The sequence below is a fragment of the Canis lupus genome, chromosome 4, assembly GCF_011100685.1.
Source record: "Canis lupus familiaris isolate Mischka breed German Shepherd chromosome 4, alternate assembly UU_Cfam_GSD_1.0, whole genome shotgun sequence".
NCBI classification, from domain to species: domain Eukaryota; kingdom Metazoa; phylum Chordata; class Mammalia; order Carnivora; family Canidae; genus Canis; species Canis lupus.
This window is the reverse complement of record NC_049225.1, coordinates 11,083,336-11,102,734: the sequence shown is the minus strand read 5'-3', so window position 1 is coordinate 11,102,734 and position 19,399 is coordinate 11,083,336. Positions and strand designations below refer to the sequence as shown.

Sequence of the window (19,399 nt, the reverse complement as noted above, 5' to 3'; positions counted from 1 at the left end):
ACTTTGTTACTTTGGTAAGAAGCAGATAAAATCTTTTCTGTTTTTGAGAAAAAGTTTTTAGGAGACATGCTTCTCACATTCATAACAGAAAATTATGAGCTCATTCAGAACTTTGGGATGATTCTTTTATCAAGTAGAAAGAGGAAGAATTTCCTTCCTTCCTTCCCTTAGTGTACTTAAACCTTTATTTTCAAGCTAAGCTATAATTAGTTCAGCTACAGTATGTAATAAATGGGACTTTTATAGTCTTTTACTTGAATCTCCATTTGTAATAGATAATATCATGTATATTTTATATTATTACATATTATATAATATATATATATCTGTGGGAAGATGTATGAAGGATGCCAAAGTGGTTTACAGATGAACTTTTGATGAACACTTATATTCTAAAAAGCAAGATATTTATTTTTCTTTTGAGACTAGTAAAACTAGAATGTAAATTTGGCAGTGACCATAATTTAGATTGATTTACCTTTCTTAAGCTATATTTCTGTTGTGTACACTGTGGGAAGGATTTATTCCTATTACTAATTTAAAATGAAGAATTTTAAAAATTATTAAAATACTAAGAGATCTGCTGAGGTACAGATGACATAAAATATATTCAAAAGGGGGGAAAAAACATAAGGGGAATGCTTTCTGAAACAGCTTTTGAAATAATCTCATTTTAATGTCCGTAGAAACCTTAGATCTATTTCATACCTTTTGCTTATGATTGAATAGTATTTAATCACTTCTTGCAAGAGTATCTCTGTGATATTTATACTTGATATAAATTTGTTGGTCAGTCTTTTTTTTTTTTTTCTTCAGATGGAGTAATAATAATTGTTTCTGGATTTTATTTTAACTTTTTTCTCAGTTTTTAAGATTTCCTTATTTTGTTTTCCCCCTGGCAGTTTTTTGAATAGTAATATGTTTGCCTATTACTAATTAGTTTTTCTTTAATAACAGATTTATACTTAAAACTGGAAGATGTGACCCATAAATTTAATAAGCCCTGTATTATGGATGTAAAGATAGGGCGAAAGAGTTACGATCCTTTTGCCTCATCTGAGAAGATTAAGCAACAGGTCAGCAAGTACCCATTAATGGAAGAGATTGGGTTCTTGGTGCTTGGCATGAGGGTAAGAGTGATTATTGGTAACATTTCTCTTTACTTGTTCTTCCCTTGAAAAATGTAGATGTTGTTATAATACTTATATATTAGAAGATAATATATTTTGGATTTGGGTTGTCCATATCTCCCCAATGCAGGCAGAGATTTTAATCTCTTTTGTTCACTAATATATGGTCAGTGTATGGAATGACTCTGATTCATCGTATGTAATTAATAAGTGAATGAATGGCTGAACCACTGGACTATGACTCTGGTAATTTTATTTTAAAGGAGCTTAAATTTACATGCAAAATAATGTGATAAGTAATGTGATATTATTTATGATTTTTCCACAGAAAGGTACTAAGTTTTTATATTCCTTTTTTTCTATATTTTTAAAATAGAAAAGGGAAATTAAAAATTAGGTTACAGCTTCAGACTATATTTTAAAAGTTGTCTTATTTGCTCATAATTCTGTAGGTTGACAGTCCGAGTAGGGCTCAGGTACACAATTTGCTGATCTCACTTAGGGTCCATGAGGGTCCACTTAGGGTCCTCATTTGATGACTCAGCTAGGGCTTAGATGGTCTGAAATGACCTCGGTCTCACGTCTGGGAGATGGTACTGTTGGCTGAGCCTTTTTCCCTGTGATCCCTCATGTTCCAGAAGGCTAGCTGGAGCTTCATCATATTCCATGAAGCCAAGCATGAGAGCTACAGGAAAGCTTAGGAAGTCATTTGCTGTCACGTCTATGGAATTATATAGGAAAGAGTAAATCACAGGGCCAACCCATATGATAGGGAAAAGAAACAGATTCCCCTTCTGATGGTTGGAATAGAGAAGTCACAATGCAAATGGCAGTGTGCACAAGGATGGGAGGGATTGTTGAGGCCATCTTTGCAAATAGTATGCCACATTTAAGTAATGTAGATAAAATCCTCTAAATAAATCATATGCCTTCTAGGTGTGTGGAGATAAAATTTGTACATATGATAAATGATTGATTACCTATATGAGCATAATGGGTAGTTTTGAAATTCATTGTGTAAGATATATAGGTTTTCATTTTTATTTTTAAATAGAGTTTATAGGAAGTATTATATATAGATGAATTGTTAATGTGATGGTAACAACAGCACAGTTGAATTTGGTATTTTGATTATAAATAAAACCAAAGAAATATTATACAGTTATTTCATTTTAGAAAACTATAATTAAATGTGGATATATGGTAAAGAAAAAAGAAAAAAAGGGTAATGGAATAATGTTAAAACAAACAGAGAATAAACATCCCACAGGAATCTAACTGGGCAACTATTTAAACCTTCACTGTTGTCAAATCTCTCACCCTCCCACTTTCCTTCTCACTTTTAGCAGGTGACTTTGCCTTCTGCTTCAGAAAAAAATAAAAACTATCAGACTGGATTTCCTTTAATTTTCTGTTAACAGATGTACATACCTAACCTTCAAGTACTTTCATTCCCTCTTTATTTCTTCCTCCTGTTGAAGAATATTTCATCCTCTTGTCTAAGCATAACCCTTCCCTATGTCCTCTGGATCTTGGTCCCTCCCACCTCTTTAGGAACCTAGTGCTATTGATTCTCTCTTGTTTTTCTTATATCTTCAACTTCTGTTTCTCTCTCCTAACTCTAACTTTGTTTTAAATGTATTCAAATTGCTCAACTTTTTCAGTAATGAAACATCAAAACCTGCCTTTACTGTGCTCTGCCCTCCAGTGGTGGATTCAACTTGCTTCCCAGAATTGAACCAGTTATTTCCATTGCCTTTGCACTCAGTATTCTTTTATATTTTTAATGATTTTACTTATTTATTTCTTTGAGAGAAAGCACATGCACATGCCATGTGCAAGTGGGGAAGGGCAGAGGGAGAAAGAGAATCTCAAGCTGACTCCATGCTGAGATGGAGCCTGATGGGGGGCTTGATCCCATGACCCGGAGGTCATGACCTGAGCCAAAATCAAGTCAGCCCCTTAACCTACTGAGCCACCCAGGCACCCCTCCACTCAACATTCTTAAAGTTACTCCAGTTTAGCTTCTATTCTATCATCCCTCCAGATTTGCTCTCACTAAGGTCCCTAAAAACCTTGACAATCTCCATTGTTACTAGATCCAAATGACAGTTTTCATTATTCACTTTACTTTGAAAACAACTTTCAGTTTTAAGTCTTTCTTGAAACTTTCCTCTTGGGGTTCATGACACCCTCTCCTGCAAAGACACTTTGCAGTCTTCTTTACCAGTTCATTTCTTTGTTTATTCTTTAAATGTTGTATTCTGCTCAGTTCCATCTTAGTCCCTCTTTTTCTTTCTATTTCTTTTTGTTTTTAATTGATTCATTTTCATTTACAACAGTAACACCCAAATGTATACCTTCTGCCTCTGGTTTTTCTTTGCTCTCCTAGTCTGTATAGCTAGATCTTTACCTGGATAATGTCAAGACATCTAGAACAAATACATAAAAAACTGTTACATCCCTGTTGCAAACTAACATCCACAACAATAGTAACATTTCTATTATTCCTTACCCCAATAAATAGCACCACCATACATACAGTTTTACAAAGGAGAAAACTTGTACTATCACATCTCAGAATCATCCATCAGTCCTATTGATCTTAATTCCCATAATCCCTTTCCAGTCTCTAGTCTCTTAACTGATCTTTCAAGTTCAGTTTTGCTCTCTTCCAATCTGTTGATCAAACATTGCAAAAGTATATCTAATTATGACATTCCCCTATTTAAAAACTCTTCAGTGGGTTTCTGTTACCTTTTGGGTACATACATATACAGGATAAATAAGACCTTGTGTCATTTGGTGTTCTTGGGATGTGGTTTCACCAAACAAGGAGAAGTTGTTCTGTTTGTATTTTTTTAAATAACAGCTTTATTTAGATATAATTTATATATCCTTCAATTCACTCATTTAAATATAAGATTCACAGGTTTTAGTATACTTGCAGAGTTGCACAACCATCACTACATTCAACATCAGAATATTTTCTTCACCCTCAAAAGAAATGTCATACCTATTAGCAGTCACCTTTTTCTTCCGGTCTTTCACCTCACCCTGATCTACTTTCTGTCCCTATAGATTTGCCTCTTCTGGAAATTTCATATAAATGGAATCATACAGTACAATAGGTGGTCTTTTGTGCCTGGATTCTTTCAGTTAATGTTTTCAAAAGTTCATCCATGTTGTTGCATATGTCAGTATTGTATTCCTTTTTATTGCTAAATAGTATTTCATTCTCCATATATACCACATTTTCTTTATCCATTCATTTATTTTTATTTTTTATTTAAATTCAATTAGCCAACATATTTACATCATTAGTTTCAGATGTAATTTTCAATAATTCGTCAGTTGTGTATAACACACAGTGCTCATCCCATCATGTGCCCTCCTTAATGCTCATCATCCAGCTATCCCATCCCCCAACCCACCTCCCCTTCAGCAACCCTCAGTTTGTTTCCCAGAGTTAAGAGTCTCTCATGGTTTGTCTCCCTCTCTGATTTTTTCTTTTTTCTTTTTTCTTTTTTTTTTTAAATTTTTATTTATTTATGATAGTCACACAGAGAGAGAGAGAGAGAGGCAGAGACACAGGCAGAGGGAGAAGCAGGCTCCATGCACCGGGAGCCCGACGTGGGATTCAATCCCGGGTCTCCAGGATCGCGCCCTGGGCCAAAGGCAGGCGCTAAACCGTGCACCACCCAGGGATCCCCCTCTCTGATTTTTTCTATTCAGTTTTCCCTCCCTTCCTTTATGGTCCTCTGCACTATTTCTTATGTTCTGCATACGAGAGAAACCATGTGATAATTGTCTTTCTCTGACTTAATTCAATAAGTGTAACACCCCTCCAGTTCCATCCATGTAAATGGTAGGTATTCATCCTTTCCGATGCTGAGTAGTATTCCATTGTGTATATATACCATATCTTCTTGTCCATTCATATGTCGAAGAACATCTCAGCTCCTTCCACAGTTTGGCTCTTGTGGACATTGCTGCTATGAACATTGGGGTGCAAGTGCCCATTCGTTTCACTATGTCCGTTATCTTTGGGGTAAATACCCTGTAGTGCTAGGTCAATTGCTAGGCCATAAAGTAGCTCTATTTTTAACTTCTTAAGGAACCTTCATACTGTTTTCCAGAGTAGTTGTACCAGCTGGCATTCCCAACAACCGTGCAAAAGGGTTCTCCTTTTTCTACATCCTCGCCAACATTTGTTATTTCTTGCTCTGTTAATTTTAGCCATTATCACCGGTGCAAAGTGGTATCTCATTGTGGTTTTGATTTCAGATTTCCCTGATGGCAAGTAATGTAGAGCATTTTCATATGTCTGTTGGCCGTTTATGTTTCTTCTTTGGAGAAATGTCTGTTCATATCTTCCCATTTCTTGAGGGGATTGTTTTTTGGGTGTTGAATTTGATAAATTCTTTAAAATCTTGGATACTGGCCCTTTCTCTGGTACGTCATTTGCAAATACCTTCTCCCATTCTGTAGGTTGCCTTTTAGTTTTGTTCACTATTTTCTTTGTTGTGCGGAAGCTTTTTATCTCAATAAAATCCCAATAGCTCATTTTTGCTTTTGTTTTGCTTGCCTTTAGAGACATGTCTTGCAAGAAGTTCCTGTGGCTGAGGTCAAAAGGTTTCTGCCTGTGTTCTCCTCTATGACTTTGATGGATTCCTATCTCACATTTAGGTCTTTCATCCATTTTGAGTTTATCTTTGTGTATGGTGTAAGAGAATGGTCCAGTTTTCATTCTTCTGCATATGGCTGTCCAGTTTTCCCAATGGCATTTATTTAAGAGACTTTTTTTTCCATTGGATATTCTTTCCTACTTGTAAAAGATTAGTTGAACATAGAGTTGAGAGTCCATTTCTGGGTTCTCTATTCTGTTCCACTGATCTATGATCTATGTGTCTATTTTTGTGCCAGTACCATGCTATCTTCATGATCACAGCTTTGTAATATAGTTTGATGTAAGACATTGTAATGCCACTAGCTTTGGTTTTCTTTTTCAACATTACTCTGGCTATTTGGGGTCTTTTCTGGTTCCATACAAATTTTAGGATTGTTTGTCCCAGCTCCTTGAAAAGTGTTGATGGTATTTGATAGGGATTGCATTGAATGTGTAGATTTCTCTGGGTAGGAAAGACATTTTTAACAATATTTATTCTTTCAATTCATGAGCATGAGGTGTTTCTCCATCTCTTTGTGTCTTCAGTTTCTTTCATAAATGTTCTTAGTGTTTAGAATACAGACCCTTTACCTCTGGTTAGGTTTATTACTAGGTATCTTAGGAGTTTTGGTACAGTTGTAAATGGGATCAATTCCTTAATTCTCTTTCTTCAATCTCATTTTTAGTGTATAGAAATGCAACTGATTTCTGTGCATTGATTTTGTATCCTGCCGTGATGCCAAATTGCATGTGAGTTCTATCCATTTTGGAGTGGAGTCTTTTGAGTTTTCCACATACAGTATGATGTCATCTGCAAAGAGTGAGAATTTGACTCCTTTGCCAATTCGAATGCCTTCTATTTCTTGTTGTTGTCTGATTGTTGAAGCCAGGACTTCATGGTGGATAATCGTTTAAATGTACTGTTGTATCCTATTGGCTAGTATCTTGGTGAGAATTCTGGCATCTGTGTTCATCAGGGATATTGATCTGTACTTCTTTTTGTTGGGATTATTGTGTGGTTTTGGGATTAAGGTAATGCTGGCCCCATACAACGAGTCCCATTTCTATTTTTTGAAATAGCTTCATGAGAATAGGTATTAGTTCTTCTTTAAATGTTTGGTAGAATTCCCCTGGGAAGCCATCTGGCCCTGGACTTTTGTTTCTTGGAAGGTTTTTGGAACTGCTTGGAACTGCTTCAGTTCCCTTTCTAGTTATGAATCTATTTAGGTTTTCTGTTTTTTCCCATTTCAGTTTTGGTAATTTATAGGTTTCTAGGAATCCATCTATTTCTTCTAGAGTGCCTAATTTGGTGGCATATAGTTGCTCATAATATGTTCTTAAAATCATTTGTATTTCCTTAGTATTGGTTGTGATCTCTCCTCTTTCATTTGTGATTTTTTTCGAGTCTTTTTTCTTCTTGATAAGTTTGGCTAGGGGTTTACTTATTTTTTTAATTCTGTCAAAGAACCAGCTCCTAGCTTCGTTGATCTGTTCTACTGTTTTTCTGGTTTCTGTTTCATTGAGTTCTGCTCTATTCTTTATTATTTCTCTTCTGCTTGGTGTAGGCTTAATTTGTTCTTTCTCCAGCTTCTTTAGGTGTAAGGTTAGCTTGTACATTTGAGATTTTTCTGATTTTTTGAGAGAGACTTGTATTAAAATGTACTTCCTTCTTAGGACTGCCTTTGCTATATCTCAAAGGTTTTGAACCTTTGTGCTTTCCTTTTCATTAGTTTGCATAAATTTTTAAAATTCTTCTTTAATTTCCTGGTTGACCTCTTCCTTGTTTAGTAGAATGCTCTTTAACCTCTAGGTTTGAGTTCCTTCCATATTTCCTCTTATGATTGAATTCAAGTTTCAGAGCATGGTGGTCTGAATATATGCAATGAATAATCCCAGCCTTTTGGTATCAGTTGAGACCTGATTTGTGAACAAGTATGTGATCTATTTTGGAGAAAGTTCTATGTGTAGTTGAGAAGAATGTGTATACTGTTGCATTAGGGTGGAATGTTCTGAATATATCCATATAGTCCATGGTGATAAATGGTTCTACACCCCCTTGCTTTCAATTTGGAGGTGTCTTTAGGTCTATAATGATTCTCTTGTAGATGGCATAGGGATGGGTCTTGCTTTTTTATCCATTCTGATACCCTCTGTCTTTTGATTGGATCATTCAGTCCATTTACATTCAGAGTACCTATTGAAAGATGTGAATTTAGTGCCATTGTATTACCTGTAATATCACTGTTTCTGTAGATTGTTTCTTTCTGGTCTATGTTATTTTTTGGCTCCCTCTTTGCTTACAGGATCCCCCTTAATATCTCTTGCAGGGCTAACTTAGTAGTCACATACTCTTTCAGTTTATGTCTGTCCTGGAAGCTGGAAGCTTTTTTTCTCCTTCCATTCTGAGTGACAATCTTGCTGGATAAAGTATTCTTGGCTGCATGCTTACCCAGTGTGTGTGTGTGTGTGTGTGTGTGTGTGTGTGTGTGTGTATGCTGCATATATCATGCCAGCCCTTTCTGGCCTGCCAGCTCTCTGTGGATAGGTCTGCTGTTGGTCTAATATGTCTCCTCTGTGTTAGGAATCTTTCGTCTTGAGCTGCTTTCAGGATTTTCTCATTATCACTGAAATTTGCCAGCTTCACTGTTACATGTTGGAGTATTGATTGGTTTTTGTTGATTTTGGGAGGGGTCCTCTCTATCTCTTGGATATGAATGCCTGTTTCCTTTCCCAGATTAAGGAAATTCTCAGTTATGATTTGCTCAAATATACTTTCCAGCCTTCTCTTTCTCTACTTCCCTCCCTCCCCCTCTCTCCACCCTCAGGCACTGCAATAATTCTGATGTCGGTTCTTTTCATGGCATCACTGATATCTCAAAGCCTCTCCTCATGAGCTGTTAGTTGTTTTTTTTTTTTTTTTTCTCTTTTCCACAGGTTCCTTCCTTTCTATCAACTTGTCTTCTATGTCATTTTTTCTCTCTTCTGCCTCATTTATCCTAGCCGTTAGAGTGTCCCATTTAGATTGCACCTCAGTTAGAGTATTTTTAATTTTGCCCTGATTAGATCTCATTTCTCCAGTAAGTGATTCTCTAGAGTCTTTTATGCTTTTTTCAAGCCCAGCTAGTAACTTTCTAATTGTTATCCTGAATTCCATCTCTGACATTTTACTTAAATCTGTATCAGGAGGAGGAGGGCAAGATGGCAGAGGAGTAGGTGCCTCAACTCACCTGGGCCCACCAACTTACCTAGATTACTTTCAAGTCATCCTGAAAACCTACGAATTCGACCTGAGATTTAAAGAGAGAACAGCTGGAATGCTACAGAGAGAAGGGTTTTCACTTTTAGCAAGGTAGGAAGGCAGGGGAAAAAAATTAAAAAGAATCAAGTGGGGGAGGGCCCACGTGTCGTGCCCGGCTAAGGCCGGCTGGCAAAAGCTTCCCAGGACAGGAAAGCCCAGTCCCAGAAAAGCAGGAACTTTAAAAAAAGCCGCACCAGATTCTTCCTGGATGGAAAGGCACTTAGCCGGGAAATCGAGCAGAATCGTAGGAGGGGCAGTGGAGCCTCCAGTCACTAATAGAGGAAGGGCACCCATGTGAAAGCGTGCCACAGACTGTGGGCCAATCTCAGTAAAGGGCTGGAGCACACCTGGCAGGGCCTTGGGGATAAACCGGTGGGTCAGGTGGGGGCTCCAGATGGAGGGGTCTGCACCCTGCTGCCTTTGGGAGCCCCGGCCCCAGAGCGTGATTCCAGCTGGACAGGTCCCAGATCCCAGGGTGCTGGGTGGACAAAGCTAGCGATCCAGCACTCCCCCCAGGACAGAAGGAGGCGGGGAGGGCACAGGACAGCGAGGACTTACCTGTGCAGATCAGCACACCCACGCCGCCCCGGGACCATCTAGGCCAGTGCAGACTCAGAGACTGCAGTAGTTACTGGGGGAGCTGACTCCAGGGCTGGAGATCTGGCAACCACCAGTGTTGTTGTTCCTCCTTGTGTCACCTTATGCCTGGGAGAGGCAGGGCCACCAAGGAACAGAGGATTCATGGGGTAATAAACAGCTCCCACTGAGCCTGGCACCCAGTGGGGGCGAGGCAGCTCCCCCAGGTACACATACCTGAGAGTCAGCACAGCAGGCCCCTCCCCCAGAAGACCAGCTGGAAGGACAGGGGAAGAGCACGTTCTTGACCAAGCAGCCCTGGAAAGCTCCAGAGGAAGTCGAGGGATTTACAGTATACAGAACCAGAGGGCACTCCCTTTTTTTTTCTTCCTTTTTCCAGTACAACTCGGTTTTTTTGTTTTTTTTTTTTTTTTTAATTTTTATTTATTTATGATAGTCACAGAGAGAGAGAGAGAGGCAGAGACACAGGCAGAGGGAGAAGCAGGCTCCATGCACCGGGAGCCCGACGTGGGATTCGATCCCGGGTCTCCAGGATCGCACCCTGGGCCAAAGGCAGGCGCCAAACCGCTGCGCCACCCAGGGATCCCACAACTCGGTTTTATATGAGACTGTTAATTTCCATTTTTTTCTCTTTTCTGACATTAACTACAACATTTTACCACCTCTTCATTTTTAAGATTCTTCCTTTTTGACTTTCATATTTCTATAATTACAGGTCCTAGATATATTTTCCAATTCTAGGTTCCCTTCAAAATAATCAACTTAATTTTGAGAGATATACAAGATCTGTTTTTTCTGTTTTGTGTTGTTTTCTCTACCTCATTTTGTTCTACAAGGGCAGAAGTTAATACCTTCTAAAACATGATCAGCATGCACCCAGACCAAGTGGTGTATGGTGCTGTTTCATTCTGTGAGATTCCTCATTCCCATTCTGCCCCTCTCTTTTATCTCATTTATGTTTTGGTGGTCATTGTTAGGGCCCTCTACAAGTATTTCTGGTTTATATAAATTTGGGACTGAGCATTTTCTAACATACAGAACTTAATATACTCAGAAACAATAGGATCACCCTCTAGAACCCTTCTGATAGACTACATTCTCCCTCCACTACAAATTCATCACCACCAGCATCTCCCAGCAACCCTCTTTGGTTTCTTCTCCTTGTTTTTTCTTTTTTCTTTTCTTTCTTTTTTTTCTCTCTTCTTCTTTAGGATTCCTGGCCTTTTATTTTTTACCACTTTGTTTCAAAATTTGTTTTTCACTTTAATGGTCCTTTTATTTTGTTCTGATCTTTGTTTTCAATTTCTGGTCTCTGACCTCAGCAGAATTATCTAGGGTGAAATTTACTTAGGTCGTGGTTGATATTCTTGACACAGGCCACTCATACAGCCACTCTGCACTGAGCAAAATGACTAGAAAGAAAAATTCACCACAGAAGAAAGAATCAGAAACAGTACTCTGCCACAGAGGTACAGAATTTGATTTACAATTCGATGTCAGAAAGCCAATTCAGAAGCACAATTATAAAGCTACTGGTGGCTCTGGAAAAAGCATAAAGGATTCAAGAGACTTCGCGACTGCAGAAGTTAGATCTAATCAGGCTGAAATTAAAAATCAGTTAAATGAGATGCAATCCAAACTAGGATTAGTCCTAGTTTGGTCCTAACGACGAGGGTTAATGAGGTAGAAGAGAGTGAGTGACATAGAAGACTAGTTGATGACAAGGAAGGAAGCTGAGGAGAAAAGAGAAAAACAAAAGATCATGAGGAAAGGTTAAGGGAAATAAATGACAGCCTCAGAAGGAAAAATCTATATATAATTGGAGTTCCAGAGGGTGCCAAGAGGTACAGTGGCCAGAAAGCATATTTGAACATAATCATAGCTGAGAACTTCCCTAATTTAGTCAGGGAAACAGGCATTCAGATACAAGAGATAGAGAGGTCCCCCCCTAAAATCAATAAAAACCGTTCAACACCTCGACATTTAATAGTGAAACTTGCAAATTCCAAAGATAAAGAGAAAATCCTTGAAGCAGCAAGAGACAAAAGATCTCTAACTTATATGGGGAGAAATATTAGATTAACAGCAGACCTCTGCACAGAGACCTGGCAGGCCAGAAAAGGGCTGGCACGATATATTCAGGGTCCTAAATGAGAAGAACATGCGGCCAAGAATACTTTATCCAGCAGGCTCTCATTCAGAGTAGGAGGAGAGAGAAAGAGCTTCCAAGATAGACAGAAACTGAAAGAATATGTGACCACCAAACCAGCCCAAAGAAATAATCCACAACAACAGGGACTATTATGATGACACTAAATTCATATCTTTCAATAGTAACTCTGAACATGAATGGGCTAAACGATCCCATCAAAAGATGCAGGGTATTGGACTGGATAAAAAAGCAAGACCAATCTATTTGCTGTCTACAGGAGACTCATTTGAGACCTAAGGATACCTCCAGCCCGAAAATGAAAGGTTGGAGAACCATTTACCATTCAAATGGTCCTCAAAAGAAAGCAGGGGTAGAATCCTCATATCAGATAAATTAAAGTTTATCCTAAAGACTATAGTAAGAGGTGAAGAGCGACACTATATCATACTTAAAGGATCTATCCAACAAGAGGACCTAACAATCATGAATATTTATGCCCCTAATATGGGAGCTGCCAAGTATATCAATCAATTAATAACCAAAGTAAAGACAAACTTAGATAATAATACACTAATACTGGGAGACTTCAACACGGTGCTTTCTGCAAATGACAGATCCTCTAAGCACAACATCTCCAAAGAAACAAGAGCTTTAAATGATACACTGGACCAGGTGGATTTCACAGATATATACAGATCTTTACATCCGAATGCACTGAATGCACATTCTTCTCCAGTGCACACGGAACTTTCTCTAGAATAGACCACATACTGGGTCACAAATCAGTTCTCAATTGATACCAAAAGATTGGGATTGTTCCCTGCATATTTTCAGACCATAATGCTTTGAAACTTGAACTCAATCACAAGAAGAAATTTGGAAGAAACTCAAATGCGTGGAGGTTAAAGATCATCCTGCTAAAAGATGAAAGGGTCAACCAGGAAATTAGAGAAGAATTAAAAAGTTTCATGGAGACTAATGAGAATGAAGATACAACCATTCGAAATCTTTGGGATACAGTGAAAGCAGTCCTGAGAGGAAAATACATCGCAATACAAGCATCCCTCAAAAAATTGGAAAAAACTCAAATACACAAGCTAACCTCGCACCTAAAGGAACTGAAGAAAGAACAAATAAAACCTACACCCAACAAAAGAAGAGAGTTAATAAATATTCAAGCAGAACTCAATGAAATAGAGACCAGAAGAACTGTAGAACAGATCAACAAAACCAGGAGTTGGTTTTTTTAAATAGTTAATAAGATAGATAAACCATTAGTCAGCCTTATTAAAAACAAGAGAAAAGACTCAAATTAATAAAATCACAAATGAAAAAGGAGAGATCACAACCAATACCAAGGAAATACAAACAATTTTAAAAACATATTATGAGCAGCTATACGCCAATAAATTAGGCAATCTAGAAGAAATGGACACATTTCTGGAAAACCACATATTACCAAAGCTGAAGCAGGAAGAAATAGAAAACCTGAATGGGCCAATAACCAGGGAGGAAATGAAGCAGTCATCAAAAGCCTCCCAAGACACAGAAGTCCAGGGCCCAATGGCTTCCCAGGGGAATTCTATCAAACGTTTAAGAAAGAAACAATACCTATTCTACTAAAGCTGTTCTGAAAGACAGAAAGGGACAGAATATTTCCAAACTCCATTTTATGAGGTCAGCATCACCTTAATTCCAAAACCAAACAAAGACCCCACCAAAAAAAGAGAAGTATAGACCAATATCCCTTATGAATACAGATGCAAAAATTCTCAACAAGATACTTGCCAGTAGGATTAAGAAGATTATTCACCATGACCAAGTGGGATTTATCCCTGGGATGCAAGGCTGGTTCAACACTCGTAAAACAATCAATGTGATAGATCATATCAACAAGAGAAAAAACAAGAACCATATGATCCTCTCAATAGATGCAGAGAAAGCATTTGACAAAATACAGCATCCATTCCTGATAAAAAATCTTCAGAGTGTAGGGATAGAGGGAACATTCCTCAGTATCTTAAAAGCCATCTATGTAAAGCCCACAGCAAATATCATTCTCAATGGGGAAACATTGGGAGCCTTTCCCCTAAGATCAGGAACATGACAGGGATGTCCACTCTCACCACTGCTATTCAACATAGTACTAGAAGTCCTAGCCTCAGCAATCAGGCAACAAAAAGAAATAAAAGCATTCAAATGGGCAAAGAAGAAGTCAAACTCTCCCTCTTTGCAGATGACATGATACTGTATATAGAAAACCCAAAACACTCCATCCCAAGATTGCTAGAACTCATACAGCAATTCGGTAGCGTGGCAGGATACAAAATCAATGCCCTGAAATCATTGACATTTCTATACACTAACAAACTGAAGAAAGAGAAATTAAGGAATCATTCCCATTTACAATTGCACTCAAAAGCATAAGATATCTAGGAATAAACCTAACCAAAGAGGTAAAGGATCTATACCCTAAAAACTATAGAACACTTCTGAAAGAAATTAAGGAGGACACAAAGAGATGGAAAAATATTCCATGCTCATGGATTGGCAGAATTAATAGTGTGAAAATGTCAATGCTACCCAGGGAAATTTACACATTTAATGCAATCTCTATCAAAATACCATGTATTTTCTTCAGAGAGTTGGAACAAATTATCCTGTGATTTGTGTGGAATCAGAAAAGACCTGGAATAGCCAGGGGAATATTGAAAAAAAACAGAGCCTGGGGCATCACAATGCTGGATTTCAAGTTGTACTACAAAGCTGTGATCATCAAGACAGTATGGTACAGGCACAGAAGCAGACACATAGATATGGAACAGAATAGAGAACCTTGAAATGGGCGCTCAACTTAATGGTCAACTAATATTCGACAAAGCAGGAAAGACTATCCACTAGAAAAAGGACAGTCTCTTCAATTATTGGTGCTTGGAAAATTGAACAGCCATGTGTAGAAGAATGAAACTAGACCATTCTCTTATACCATACACAAAGATAAACTCAAAACACAGGCAACACCCTTTTTGAACTTGGCCACAGCAACTTCTTCCAAGATACATCTATGAAGGCAAGGGAAACAAAAGCAAAAATGAACCATTGGGACTTAAGATAAAAATCTTCTGCACAGCAAAAGAAACAGTCAACAAAACTAAAAAACACAGAATGGGAGAAGATATTTGCAAATGACATCTCAGATAAAGGGCTGGTATCCAAGATCTATAAAGAACTTATTAAACTCAACAGCAAAGAAACAATCCAATCATGAAATGGGCAAAAGATATGAACAGAAATTTCACCAAAGAAGACATACACATGGCCAACAAGCACATGAGAATATGCCCCGCATCACTTGCCATCTGGGAAATACAAATCAAAATCACAATGAGATACGACCTCACGCCAGTGAGAATGGTGAAAATTAACAAGACAGGAAACAACAAATGTTGGAGAGGATGTGGAGAAAGGGGAACCCTCTTGCACTGTTGGTGGGAATGTGAACTGGTGCAGCCACTCTGGAAAACTGTGTGGAGGTTCCTCAAAGAGTTAAAAATAGATCTGCCCTATGATCCAGCAATTGCACTGCTGGGGATTTACCCCAAAGATACAGATGCAGTGAAACGGCAGGACCTCTCACCCCAAAGTTTATAGCAGCAATGTCCACAATAGCCATACTGTGGAAGGAGCCTCGGTGTCCATCGAAAGATGAATGGATAAAGAAGATGTGGTCTATGTATAACAATGGAATATTACTCAGCCATTAGAAACGATAAATACCCACCATTTGCTTCGACGTGGATGGAACTAGAGGGTATTATTCGGGGTGAAGTAAATCAATCGGAGAAAGACAAATATTGTATGGTCTCATTCATTTGGGGGATATTAAAATAGTGAAAGGAAATCAAGGGGAAAGGAGAGAAAATGAGTGGGAAATATTAGGATGACAACATGAAAGACTTCTAACTCTGGGAAATGAACAAGGGGTAGTGGAAAGGGAGGTGGGCAGGGGGATCGGGTGGCTGGGTGATGGGCACTGAGGGGGGCACTTGATGGGATGAACACTGGGTGTTATGCTATATGTTGGCAATCAAACTCCAATAAAAAATATACAAAAAAATCCATATCAATTAGATCTGCAGCAGATAGTATTACCTCTCGTTTTTTCTTTTGTTGTGATTTCCTCCTTCTTGTCATTTTGTCCAGAGAATTGTGGATGAACAAGTGAACAGATTAAAAAATATCAACCACAACCCAAGGAAAATACACACTAGACAAATCCAATGAGGTCAGAAAGCAAAACTGAAAAACAAAGAAAAAGCAAAAGAAAAAAGAGGGAGGAAAAGAGAATATAATCTCACAGGGTGGACAAAACACAGTGATCCACTTGTTCCTAAATGTGTATTGGTTTGTGTGCTTGAAGACAATATTTCCCAAAATTGGAAAGCAAAACCTATATATATACAAAAATAAAATTGAACAGAATGAAAGGAAGCCAAAAATGAAGTATCTATGAAGTGTAAGTATAAAAAAAGAAAGTTAAAAAAAGATTTAAAAAACAGTTTTTAAAATAAGAAACTATTTGAAAAGGAAAAAATGGAAAAAATTTTAATTGAGAGATAAACAAATCATGAGAAAAAAAGCTTCATTCTATATATTCATTCTATAACCGCTTTTCTCCTAGTGCTAGAGTTTTACAGTCTTGTGGCAATTGTAAATTTGCTGTGCACCTGTTCTTTCCAGTTGATCTTCTGGGGGAGGGGCCTGCTGCCTGGTTTCTCAGATGTCTTTGCCTGGTTGGAGTTGCACAACCCCTTGCCAGGAGGTGTGGCTCAGCGTAAGCTGATCCTGTGTGTTTTTGATTCCTGAAGGTTTTCCTTGCCTCTTTAGAGAATCCAAACAAAAATGGCTGCACCTTGATCTCCAGCCCGGCTCCTCAGCAAACCCTCAGGGACAAAAGGTCCTCATTTTTAACTGGGGTGGCTGTATGTGCCCACACTGATCCTCCCCTGGGAAGTCAGAGTATCCCACCCCATGGCACTATGTAGGGTGCTGGCACTGAGGCCACCTGTCAGGATCCTGTGTTTACCCTCTCCCTTTGGGGAGGTGGAGGGTGCCTGCATTCCAGTCCTTTGCAGATTCCCGGGGTAGAGATAGTCCCCTGATCGTCCTGCTGGGCTTGAAGTCTATGGCTAACCCAAGTTGAGAGCCTCCCCTGGATTTGCTGATCCTAACCAGTATCACTGCTCCACTGCTTGGGAACTCCACCATCTCAGGAACCCCCGTTAATTCTGTGACTCTAGGGTCCTGAGACCACACTGTCCTTCACCACCACCACCCCGCCCCCCGAATTCTTCCAGTTTCACCACCAGAGCACCAGGGATGTCTCTCACTAAAGCAACTTTCTCAAGGTTTCAATTTTGCCTTCCTGGGCTATATACAGCTTAGAGAGGCTCTCCCCTCCATTTATTTTCCCCTATTTTCTCTCAGATTCTCTTCCCCACACCTCCTACCTTGCAAAAAGTGGTTGCTTTTTTACTTGTAAAGTTCCAGAGACTCTTTTCTTATATCCCAAGGTGAATTCATGGGTGCTCAGAATACTTTGATAGTTCTTTAAATAAATTGAAGGGGCTAGATTAAATGAGGTCTCCCACTCTTCCGCCATCTTGCTGAAAGTCCCTATCCATTCATTTATTGATAGACATTGGGTTTGTTTTCACTTTCTGGCTATTATTAATGCTTTTATGAACATGCATGCACAAGTTTTTACATGTGAATATGTTTTTATTTCCTTTGGGTAGATTTCTAAGTTTGAAATTGATGGGTCCTATGTTTTAAGTTTAGCCTTTTAAGAAACTGCTGTAGTGTTTTTCCAAAGTTCCTGCACCATTTTACATTCCTGCCAGTGATGTATGAGGGTTCTAATTTCTTCACATCCTTGTGCAGCCTTTGTTACTGCCTTTTTTTTTTTTTAAACCATAGCCATCCTAATGGATGTGAAGTAGTATCTCATTATGCTTTTGATTTACATTTTCCTAATGGCTAATGATGTTAAGCGTCTTTTCATGTGCTTATTGATCTTATTTGTATATCCTCTTTGGAGAAATGTTTTTTCCAATGCTTTGCCTATTTTTAAATTGGGTTGTCTTTTTACTAATGAGTTTTATACAAATCCCTAATCAGATATATGATTTGCAAATATTTTCTCCCATTCTTTTACTTTGTTGACAGTTCCTTTGAAGTTTTCATTTTGAAATCTAATTTATTTTTTTCATTTTCTTTTGTTACCTATGCCATTGGTGTTATAGCTAAGAAACATTGCCTACCCAAAGGAATGAAAATTTACTCCTATTTTTCTTCTAAAGATTGTATAGTTTTAGTTCTTACATTGGGCTATGTGATGCATTTTAAGTTTATTTTGAGGGTGTGGTTTGAGGAAGGCGACAAACTTAATTCTTTTGCATATGGATATCTAGTTGTCCCAGCACCATTTGTTGAAAAGGCCGTTCTTTCAAGACCTCATCAAATAGTCTTGACACCCTTGTTGAAAATAAGTGAACTATAAATGTGAGAATTTATTTCTGGATTTTCAATTCTGTGTTTTTGATTCATATTATGTCTTTATGCCAGTATCACATTTTAAAAAAATTTAACCTTTACTGAGGCATAATTGACCTATAAAATTATTAGATATTTAAAGTGTACATCATGGTGATTTAATATGCATAGACATTTAAAAGGATTCTGCCCAGCTAGTTAATTAACACATCAATTACCTCACATATTTATCTTTTACTTGTGTGAGAACATTTAAATTCTACTCTCTTAGCAAATCTCAGTTATACACTACAATGTTATTAACTATAGTCACCTTATTTTACATTAGATCCTCAGGACTTTATTCATCTTGTTGCTGAAAGTTTGTACCTTTTTACTCACTTTACCCTATTTCCCCACCTCCCAGCCCTTGGCAACCACTTTTTTACTCTGTTTCTATGAGTTTGATTTTTTTTTTTTTTTTTTTTTGAGATTCCACACATAAGTGATGCCATGAAGTACTTGTCTTTCTTTGTCTGGCTTATTTTATGTAGCATAATGCCCTTAAGGTGCACCCTAGTTGTTTCAAATGGCAGGATTTTTTTCTTTCTCATGAATGAATAATAATTCCGTTGTATATATGTACACCATATCTTTATCCATTCATCTATTGGTGGCCATTTAGGTTGTTTCCATATTTTGGCTATAGTGAATAATGCTGCAGTGAATATGGAGACGCAGATATCTCTGCGATATTTTGTTTTTGTTTCCTTGAACATATACCCAGAAGTAGAGTTGCTGGATCATATGGTAGTTGTTTTTAATTTTTTGAGTAATCTCCATATTGTTTTGCATAGTAGCTCTACCCAATTTATATTTTCTATTAAATTTTATGAGTACCTTATATATTTTGGATATTAACCCCTTATCAAATGTATGATTTGCAGTTTTTTTTTTTTTTAGAACCACAATGTCTATTAATGTAGCCTTGGAGTAAGCTTTAAAATCAGAAATCTTAA

The 19,399-nt window shown here is 37.9% G+C and overlaps 1 protein-coding gene across 1 annotated transcript in view; it reads left to right on the top strand.

Moving 5' to 3' along the window:
• Nucleotides 1–19,399, top strand: part of IPMK (inositol polyphosphate multikinase) — a 60,331-nt gene that overhangs the window by 27,605 nt on the left and 13,327 nt on the right. Inside the window, exon 4 of the mRNA XM_038533962.1 lies at nucleotides 958–1,130. Within this exon, the coding sequence (XP_038389890.1) occupies nucleotides 958–1,130 (173 nt within the window). The remainder of the gene's footprint in view (nucleotides 1–957; nucleotides 1,131–19,399) is intronic.